This window comes from Lactuca sativa, chromosome 5 (genome assembly GCF_002870075.4).
Source record: "Lactuca sativa cultivar Salinas chromosome 5, Lsat_Salinas_v11, whole genome shotgun sequence".
Taxonomy (NCBI): Eukaryota; Viridiplantae; Streptophyta; class Magnoliopsida; order Asterales; family Asteraceae; genus Lactuca; species Lactuca sativa.
The window spans coordinates 82,910,086-82,920,690 of record NC_056627.2 but is presented as its reverse complement, the minus strand read 5'-3'; the positions used below and the strand labels follow the sequence as shown (position 1 = coordinate 82,920,690).

At 34.7% G+C, this 10,605-nt stretch overlaps 1 protein-coding gene across 1 annotated transcript; it reads right to left on the bottom strand.

Annotated features, from left to right (window-relative positions):
* Positions 1–7,061: 7,061 nt before the first annotated feature.
* On the bottom strand, positions 7,062–7,948 carry LOC128134154 (uncharacterized mitochondrial protein AtMg00810-like). Its single transcript, XM_052771622.1, has 2 exons — positions 7,463–7,948; positions 7,062–7,223 (listed from the first exon to the last, which is right to left on the bottom strand). Exons 1-2 carry the CDS (start codon positions 7,946–7,948, stop codon positions 7,062–7,064), a joined length of 648 nt encoding a protein of 215 aa, XP_052627582.1.
* Positions 7,949–10,605: the final 2,657 nt, after the last annotated feature.

Genomic DNA, 10,605 nt, shown 5'->3' with positions numbered 1-10,605 from the left:
AAATTTGGGCTTTTTGCCCCTAAGCCCAATATTAGAGTTTGTTTGGGTATGTTTTAAGCCTAAAAGAATGTGGTAGGATTTTTACATTTTTATTGGACTAGTTTAGGTTATTCATGTATCAAAGCTTTTAATTCATTTCATTCTAGGCCCAACATGGTCCAAAATGTTGAAATAAATTAATGTGGGTCCAATTAGAGCCCATTTAAGGGTTCTAAGCCCATGATAGTCAAATTGAAAACTTATTGGTCCATTGAGTCCAATAAGGAAGTCCTAGTCCAAAATGGACTTAAACAAGGACTTCTAGGGTTTCCAATTGCTTGATGACTATTTGTAGTACTTGTATGATGTATTTGATTGAAGTTTTTGATGTCATAATCATAGGTGTCACACATGTTCTTAAGTTTTTGATTCACATTAACTTGAGTGTATAGATTACATGACACAAAATTTCCAGTTGTGACATTACTAAGGCCCAGTAAACATGAAAATTACTTTATTAGCCCGTTTGTTATTATATTTCTAGTTTTAGCTCGATTATTTACTAAACTGATATAAAAAGCCCATTTTTTTGTAAAAATGACATTCTTGGCCCAATAAGTTATAAATTTTCAATTAAGGCCCAATCTTATTAAAAATAACACCTTAGTCCCCCTTTTGTTCAAAACGTGTATTTATGGCTAGTTTTTGGTAAAGATAACATTTTAACCCATTTTTATCTAAAATATCATTTTTGGTTTGATTTTTGTGAAAATACACATTTTTCTGGTTTTTGACTTTTTTTGACCCGGTTGTTGGAAAATTTGAAGAAAAATTGTCGTAAGTTAAAATTTGGATCCATAAACTCTGGAAGTTTGGAAATTTTGTCTACTTTGGTTATTATTTTTCTCATAATTTTTAATGGCCTCAAACAAGTGTGAAATTTCTCACCTTCACAGGCTGGTCCAATATTATATCAAATATGATAGGCAGTTTTGTAAAATTCGCCAAAAATAGTAGAAACATCATATGAAAACGTGAGAGTAGTCATTTTAAAGGTAATAACATGAAATTTTTTCATGTAAAACGGTTTTGAAAAATAACACCGTCCAGGGGGTCAAAAAGAGTCGAAGATTAGACTAAAATTTTTCTGTCAAAGGCTGATTTTTGAGTTTAAGTTCTCCGTGTTTGTTCATAAGACTTTCTTTTGCTATTTTAAGTGTATAAATCCTAGATCTATAAGTTTACATGTTTTATATGTGTTAACACATACTTTTCTCAAGGTTTTTATTAAGATCCATGATGGAACAAAGAATCGAGTATGAAATGAATCAGAGTAAAAGTTTGTGAATCAATTAGTAATTGAACACACGATGTAAATAAGATCTTCACTTCAACTCAATTACGCTTTAAGAATTTTTACAGAGAGAATAGACAATGTTGATCTCGTTATCTAACTCTAGTAAACTATCCTATTTATAGGATACATAAAGCGTACAAAAAATATACTAAGGCTAAAACACTTAAGCTTCGAATCAAAAGAGCCCTAGTAAAATATATTACAGACCATACGAAGAGTACACAATACGCTTCGAATCATTATAACCAAACTACCCTTAAATTCTCCCCCTTTGTAAACAGAGTTGATGACTTCAGTTCATAAGCAGTTGAATGGAGTACAACATTACTCTTCGTATCTCAGTGCACCATGAGATAACTTTCTTCAGTTCCTTTTTATCCCCTTCATTATTCTTCTTGCAATGATTCATACGAACAATCAATTTTGTATATTGCGAAGTTGAATATCTTTCAAACTTACTATCCTGGAACATAAACCATTTTGATTTCCCTGACTTGTCCTTCCCAGAGAAAACTAAACCAAAAGGCTTTAAGCAGATTTCACCATCTGCATACTTCTTTAACTCTGATTGTGTCTTCGAAGGAGCCATGGGTGTTGTAATTTCCAATCCTTTAGTTGTAGTCAACTCCACATGCTATAATGCTAAGCATTCATAATAATTTTCAATAAAAATATTGATGTGAATAATTCCCAACATATACTCATCAGGATCTGTGTTCTGAAGATATAAAAAAGACCTTTGCTTCAGCAGTAATGCAACTTGTATAAGATCATACAAGTTCATTAAAGGAAAGTCAGCAATTATAAACTCGTACACATTCCCATTTTCCCTGGTTAACACATACTTAAGTTTTGGACTATGTTTTCAAACACCACATCCTTCTTTATGCTTATGACCTTCTTTATCTTCGTCAATGACCATACTTCTTCAGCAGGCTTTACAAGAACAACATGAAACCTGATTTACATTTGAGTTCCTTCATCCTTCTCCTTGAACTTGCTTTCTGCTTTAAACTGAGGCATGATGAATATCATTTCGTTAACTGGAAAGTCCAACTGGCTTGCATCCGTATTCGTGACAATGTAACTCTGTTTTGGCTTCTTTTCAAACGAATACATGTGATTAAATGCAACCTTGGCTTCAATTGTTTCATAATTTTAGTGCTTTGATGGATCACCCTTGTCCATGCCAGGAGGATCACTTGCCCTTTGAGTCATTATGCTTTGAATCAATCTCATCTTTTCTAGTTCCGCCTCAGTCTCTGCCTTGTTTTCTTCTTTAGATTTTTCTATAAGAATTGACTTTCCCCTTGCCTTCGAAGCTAATTCTTCAATCACTTATTTTGACTTCGAGTCACTCCTACCAGTATCGGTAGATTTACTAATCACAATTCCTTTCGAAATTGGTCTTGTGATTGGCATAGTTGTTACTACTGTTGAAGAGATAGGACCAGCAGTTGCTATAACTGGATTTGTTGTTGGGAACTTTGAAGGAAACAACTTTCCAACCACTTTCGCATCTTCACCTCCAGCCTTCGAACCTTCGCTTTTCCTTTCTCCGCCTTTCACCCTTATACTAGTAGGTAGGGCATACGTTGTGGGAGGAAGGCCGGATATACATGAAAGGGGAGCCAATTGTTGAAGAAGTAAGGCTTCGAATATTGAAAATTTCTGGATAAGATGTTCGAAAGATAGCGGAGAAATCAAATCTAGTTTTGAGGACATGCTTTGAGCTCCTTTAACAATGTGAAAACTTCCAAAAAATTCTAGTTTTCAGTTGTAGAAAGTTGATCTATTTGAGGACTCAGACCTTCATACAACTTGGCAAACTTGGTAACTACATCACATATTATATCCACCTTCTGATTTAGAGACGCAAATTCTATGCGAACCACTGCAATCTCTTTTTCCATGTCTTCACATAGCTCTTGAAGCTTAAGATTCACATCCTCTCTCACCTTTTTAACATCCTGATTGAATAATACATGCCATTCCTTTGCCACCATTTTCAATTCTTTCAAGTAATCTACAAACGTAGACTTCTGAGAATTTACCCTCATTTCATAGCTATGATCACAAACATCAATTTTCTCCAATAAATGAGACTAAGAATCTCTAATCATCCCCGAAACCTTTGAAGTAATCCTCCCTTCAAGCAACTTTAACAGATCATCCACTTGTAGACTGGTCACTGAATTTCCTCCCCCAAGATCAGCCTGAGATTGAATAATTGAATTGAGCTTTGTATTCAATATCTTGAACTGCTTCATGGTCATTAGCATGTGATCTGGGAAGTCAATTTCTTCGTCATCAAACTCCACATTTTCAAAACGTCCCTCCAAAACCTTCGGACTCATGTTCAGTTTCCATAAAAGAAGAATCTTGAATTGGTGAAGTTGTGGTAGGTGGATCAGTGAATTGCAAAGAAAAAAGAGATGTTTTTGGTTGTTTGGTAATGTTTTCGAAGGTAGGAGAATCAGTGGTGGAAGTAGTAGGAATGATAGGTGTGAGTTGTGGGGGTAAAGAAACAATAATGTCTGAGGTAACATCCGAAGTTTTAGATTGGTCAGCTTTATATGAAGCATCCTCACCCATTGCGACATTTACATCCGTATGAGATACGTTTACAAAAATGTCAGAAGTTCGTGCCGCCTCAGAAACTGACTTGGCAACCAAATCTTCGGGTGATATAACAATAGTTGGTGCAACATGAGAAGATTCTTTCTAAAGATCGGATTCGGGAGTTTCTGGAATTGTTTCATCTTCATCAGCAGTAGACTCAGAAGAGATAATGATTTTACTTTTCTTCTTCTTCTTCTTAGAAATATGTTTTGCCATATCAGTTTCCCTTCGTTTCTTTGAAGATGGAGAAACAGTCACCGGGATCTCAAGAAACAGGACTCCCTGATGAGTAATCTGTGGTTTTCTTACAACGTTCGGAAGTGGAGATCGACTCTTGTGTTTGGATTTTATTTTGATTCTACGAAAAACACCAGTCTTCAAAGGAATTAGTTCTTTTTGAGTTATAGGGGTATCAGCAACTGACACTTCGGGGTTTTTTTGGCTTTGCTTCTGTAATCAGTAACTTCTTCAGACTCTTTGTAGATTTAGTTTCTTTGACTTGTTTCTCCGAAGATTCAGCAGCTGTCTTGTTCGAACGTTTGGACTTTTTCTTTTCTTCTCTTGCCAAAAGAACTCCAATTTTAATAGAGGTATCGATGGTTTGCAAGTAAGTGATTAGAACTGTGTTGGTAGGATCAACTCTTTTAAACATGGCATCAGGAATACGAGCAACAAATGGAAGCTCTTCAGTATCATCAGTTGCATCCTTTGGACAACTATACACATGGAACACAACTTTTTCTTCATCTGCAGGAACCAGAATCCCCTCCTTCTCATAGAAATATTGTAGAATCAAATTCCATTATCGGGCACACGAAATGCCATGAATAGCAATTGTATTTTCAATACTCTTCAAGAACTCTTTCCATAACTGAGTAGAGTAATCAACTTGAAGATCATAATATAAGCCTGCAACCATAGCATAAACCTCTATTCTCCCCTTGTCTAACCCAATGGTTCTTCCAGTTAAACATCTTAGTAAAATACGAAACAAAAAATTCCAAAAACTTGGAAGACCCAACTTCATGAAATCACTTATCTTGGACAGTTGGGGTTGATGACCCATTTCATTAAACATATGAATAATTTATGGGAAGGTAAAAGTGACAAATGGCAGAGAATTAGGAACGTCGAGAATATGACAGAAGAGCTTCTTTGATAGTCTAACCTTTTTATCAGTCACTAGATTGAAAGTAACTGCATCCAAGGCTTTCGAATAAGTAGCAGTTGAACCAGCTTGAGACAGCCATGAAAGAGGAACAGAGAATGAGTTGAACATGGCTTTAGCCAATACAGAGCTTTGCAGAGCAACGACGAGCATCTTAAGTTATTCAGGATATAGAGAGACATTTGCTTCAACTTGGTAATTTGTACCCTGAATCTTCATTATTAGCAACGAGGTAACATCTTTTGTTTGTGTGAGACAGAGTTGCATCAGGATTAGCAGTCGCCACTGTTAGGGTTTGAAAGCGGGATTTTTATCAGAGAGTATTTGGGAATATTAAAGCATAAACTGATAATGAACCCTTGAATCCCCTTTTATATGTAACTCTTGAATTTGAAATCAAAGCGGGATAAGCATTTAATGATATGTGACGTGTCACAATGAAAACCGCATCATGATGATGAAAATGTAACCATGCGTGATAAAGAAACTTTCACGTCTCCTCATATCCCGCATAGAATTTAAACAGTCCCCTCAAACAGGCTGGATTGTTTGCCCCAATGGAATAGTAACCGTCGGAACCCTTCAGATGGAGGTAAGGCTATTTTACTTTAGGGTTTCAAGGTAAAGTCATTTGCCAGATTCTTCAAATCATCAGCATGAGTTGGTGTTACTCAGAACCTCAAGGATTTCGTGTGTGTAGTGTGTCAAAGAATAAATATGAGAAGCAATTTAATTTTTTTTGGATATTCAGTGATGTCAAAAATTCAATCTGACACAAAGGCAGTTAAAACCCCAGGCAAAGATTGCTTCGTTAATTATCAAGAGAGATAATCAACAGCTTATGTATGTTCCCATGAATTACAATAGAATACTTCTAAAGAAGTATCGAAGGGCTTCTTTTAAAAGGCTTTTGAGGTGGTTTAATGAATTTCGTTACATATCAGCCTAAACATAAGGTGACTAATTGTAACAGAAATTACTTGTTTGACCAGTGTAATCAGTGACAAGTTTGGTTTGAAAAACATTTAAGTAACATGGAATTTCTGATAAAACTCACACTGAAATCATATTAAAAAATATATATATTATGAATCATGTTGGGTAACAAACATCGTGGGTTTCGAATGTTTGATCAAGACCACTCATAAGAAATGAATATGATTTGGAGTTTTGAATGAAGGTATAGAAACAAATTTTTCGTTAATGCCTGGAGCAAAGTTCCCCGTAAATTCCTTAAAGGTTGATTGATTTGGGTTTCACGTCCATCACAGTCTCATGATGTCTGAGCATAAACACAGATTTGTGATATATCTAGTTTTCGATTGGTTTTCATCAGAAACCTCTTGGACATATGTCTTCGTGTGTGATAGTGTAAGAATTTTGAGATGAAAAAGATTGGTATATGAAAGAACATGTGCCTCTCTTATTTTTGACTAAACAGTAAACTCTTAACTCATGTGAGAAGAGTAAGGTAGCTCATTGGACTAATGTGAATGTAAGTCTAATTGGGAAGAAATCTTCGTATGAAAATTTCATTAAGACTTTCGAACATTGAGTCAATTCAAGGCTTTAGTCAACATGTTGCAACATGCTTCTAGGGACATCTTAACTAGTTCAAAGTGTGTGAAAAATACCTGACCCTAGTACTTCAAGCATTACTCTAGTAGATTTAGCATGAAAATCTGCAACAAACAACAAAAAGAAAGAAAGAAAAAAAAATACTTTTGTTGTTTTTGAATTTTTCAAAACAAAAAAAATCTTTTTGGTATTTTTGATTTTTCGAAAAAAAAAGAAAAAAAATATTTCTTGCAAACATGCGAAATTTAAAAGACTAAAAAAATGACAATTATACGACTTCGAAGGATCCGAAGAGTTGACTATGAACAATAATCTTTTTCTTTGATGACTTGTCTCTGAACCATTTCTTTCGGACCATCAGTCTCCTTTTTTGCATGGAACAGAATCTCCATCGATCATTCCAAGTCCTTCCAAAATTCTCACGAACGATTTTCCATCCAATGGTTTTGTGAAAATATCAGCTAACTGATGTGTTGTTTTCATAAAATGCACTTCAATATTTCCATCTTCCACATGATCCTTCATGAAATGATAATGAAGAGCAATATGTTAGTCTTCGAATGCTGCACAGGATTATGACAAATTCTCATAGCACTTTAAGATTCACAATATAATGGAATCTTTTTCATATTAATTTCATAATCCTGTAATTGGCTTTGAATCCAAATGATTTGTGAAGTACAAGCAGCAGTAGCAACATATTCTGCTTCAGCAGTTGAAATTGAGACACATGTTTGCTTCTTCGACTACCAGCTCACCAATTTGCCATCCATCAATTGACAACCACCACTTGTGCCCTTCCTATCAAGATTACAACCTCCCAATTCTGCATCCGAATATGCTTGAACAAATAACCCATTTTTCGAAGGATACCACAATCCTAACAAAATCGTTCCTTTAAGATAACGAAATATATTCTTTACAGCAGTGAAATGTGGTTCTCGTGTATTTGACAGATACCTAACACAATTACTTACAGAAAACATGATGTCAGGTCTACTAATAGTAAGATAAAGTAATGGACCAATCATGCTTCTGTCGAGAGTTTGATCAACAGAAGGTTTATCTAACGAAGGTGTCAGTTTGATGTCAGTAGCCATCGGAACTCGTAACTTTGTGCTATTCGTCAATCCAAACTTCTCTAGCAAATTCTTCATATATTTTTCCTGATTGATAAAAATACCTTCTCTATTTTGACGAATATTCAATCCAAGAAACTTATTGATTTTTCCCATCATGCTCATTTCAAATTTGCTTTTCATCAAATTTTCGAATTCACTAGACAAGGCACGGTCAGTTGAGCCAAAAATTATATCATCAACATAAATTTGAACAAGCAGTTGATGATTCCCAACTTTCTTTCGAAATAATGTGGGATCAACTGATCCGTGTTTAAATTTAGATTGTTTCAAAAATGAAGTTAGTGTTGCATACCATGCTCATGGTGCTTGTTTCAAACCATAAACTGCCTTATCTAAGATATAAACATAATCAGGATGTTCTTCGTTAAGAAATCCTGGGGGTTGCTCAACTTAAACAGTTTCTTCAAGCTCTACGTTTAAAAATGCACACTTCACATACATTTGATAAACATCAAGGTCTTTGTGAGCTACATAAGCCAAAAATATATGAACAACCTCGAGTCTTATGATAGGGGCAAAAGTTTTTTCGTAATCTATACGTTCTTGTTGAGAATATCCTTTAACAACAACCCTAGATTTGTTTCGAACAATGTTTCCATCTTTGTCGATTTTATTTTTGAAAATCCATTTTAACCCGACAATAAAAACATCATTTGGCTTAGGAATTAATCTCCAAACCTTATTTCGTTCAAATTCAGACAATTCAAATTGCATTGCAACAACCCAATCTGAGTGTTCCATTGCAATCTTAACTGTTTTTGGTTCAATTTTAGAGATAAAGACATTGAACATGCAAAATTCTTGATAAGTATTTAATACCTCATTCTTTGCATGAATTTGAGCTCTTGTTAAGACTCCCTCTTGTGGATTACCAATTATTTGCTCCTTCGGATAATCGTTTGTCCATTTTTCCATTGGTGGATAAGCTGAATCAAATTCCAAAGGTGCATCATCATACAAATCATCATGTTCTGAACCAACAATTGAACATGCATCATTAAGATCACGAAAATCTTCATTTTGTTCAATTTTCTCCCCCTCAACATCATCATTCACCCTCTCATTCTCCCCCTCGAAAGAATGCGCCCCCTCAACAATAGTGTTCAAATCCAAGTGCTCCCCCTCCACTAGATTAATATGCATACTTTCGTCTGTTGGTTGATGATGTGATGTTGAATTATTATTGAACTTTGTTGATTCATGTATATGATTGTCATTGGCATTAATTTCAGCATCAATAGCCTGATCTGAAATTCCAAAAATCAAATCATAATCAATATCTAATGATTGTATAGGTTCATATTCATCAGAAATTTCTTTCAAAATAGGATGATTTTCAAAACGTTTTTCAGATTGTTTGATATAATAATCATCAAATGTAAGATTGAATGTTTCTTCCACTTTTCATTTCCTTTTGTTTAGCACTCGATAGGCTACTGAATTTTGCGAATATCAAAGGAAAATCCCTTCATTAGCTTTTGCTTGAAATTTTGAAAGGTTGTCCTTTAGATTCATAATAAAGCACCTGCAACTGAAAACATGGAAAATTTTCACATTAGGTTTTCTGTTATTGATTATTTCATATGGAGTGATATTAAATCGACGATGAATAAAATATTTGTTTGGAGTAAAACATGCAGTAGATATAGCTTCAGCCCAAAAATATTGTGGAAGATTCGCATATGACAACAGTGTTCTTGCGGCTTCGCATAAAAGATCTATTTCTTTGCTCAACAACACCATTTTGTTGTGGTGTATATGGAGATGGAAAATTGTGTGAAATTCCTTTATCCACCAAGAATGAATCAAGAACGTTGTTCTTAAATTCAGCTTCATGATCACTCTTTATCTTTCGAACCATCTTCTTCAGCGTCGTCTCCATTTTCTTGATAAAATCAATCATGATTTGTGCAACTTCGGATTTAAGCCTGAGAAAATAAACCCACGTGTATCTTGAAAAATCATCAATAATTACTAAAATGTTTCGTTTCTTGTTTAGAGTAGATATAGTTGATGGTCCACACAAATTAATGCGTAAAAGCTCGAGAGGTTCAACAATCTTTGAATCAATTGTGATTAGATGACCTTGCTTATGTTGTTTTCTAACTTCACAAGCTGCACATAAAGAATCATTATCAAATTTAAGTATAGGTAAACCTCTTACCAAATCTTGCACAACAAGTTTGTTGATATTTCGAAAGTTGAGATGTGAAAGTCTTCGATGCCAAAGCCAGCTTAGATCTGATGTAGCTTTCGAAAGTAGACATACTGCAGGTTTACCCATAATTGGATTGATGTCCAACGTAAACATGTCACCTTTCCTTTTGGATTTAAGAAAAACTTCTTTTGTATTGACATTCGAAATAATGCTTCCTTCTTCGTTAAAAAGTACTTGATTGCTAGTGGCTACCACAAGTTATGATACACTTATCAAGTTGCGTTGAAGACCATCGACATAAGCAACCCGATTCACTATGAATTGACCATTCATTATTTTTCCATATCCTTTGAGTTGACATTTTTGATTGTTTCCAAACTTAACTACTCCAACATTCTTAAAGCTTTGAAAATCTCACAAGTTCTCCTTCTTTCCAGTCATGTGACGAGAGCAACCACTATCAATGTACCATTTGTTATCGTATTGCTCGTCACAAAGTACCTGCAATTATTGAAAAAATTTAGGTACCCAAGGCCTTTTGGGTCCTTGGTTATTAGCTTGAAACAAACAATGAATTTTAGAACTGAAAGCCCATGTTCGA

Coding starts and splice junctions, on each gene's coding strand:
- LOC128134154 (XM_052771622.1), bottom strand. CDS start 7,948: ATGAGCATGATGGGAAAAATCAATAAGTTTCTTGGATTGAATATTCGT. Junction 7,224..7,462: donor AATTGATGGATGGCAAATTG/GTGAGCTGGTAG, acceptor CATTTCATGAAG/GATCATGTGGAAGATGGAAA.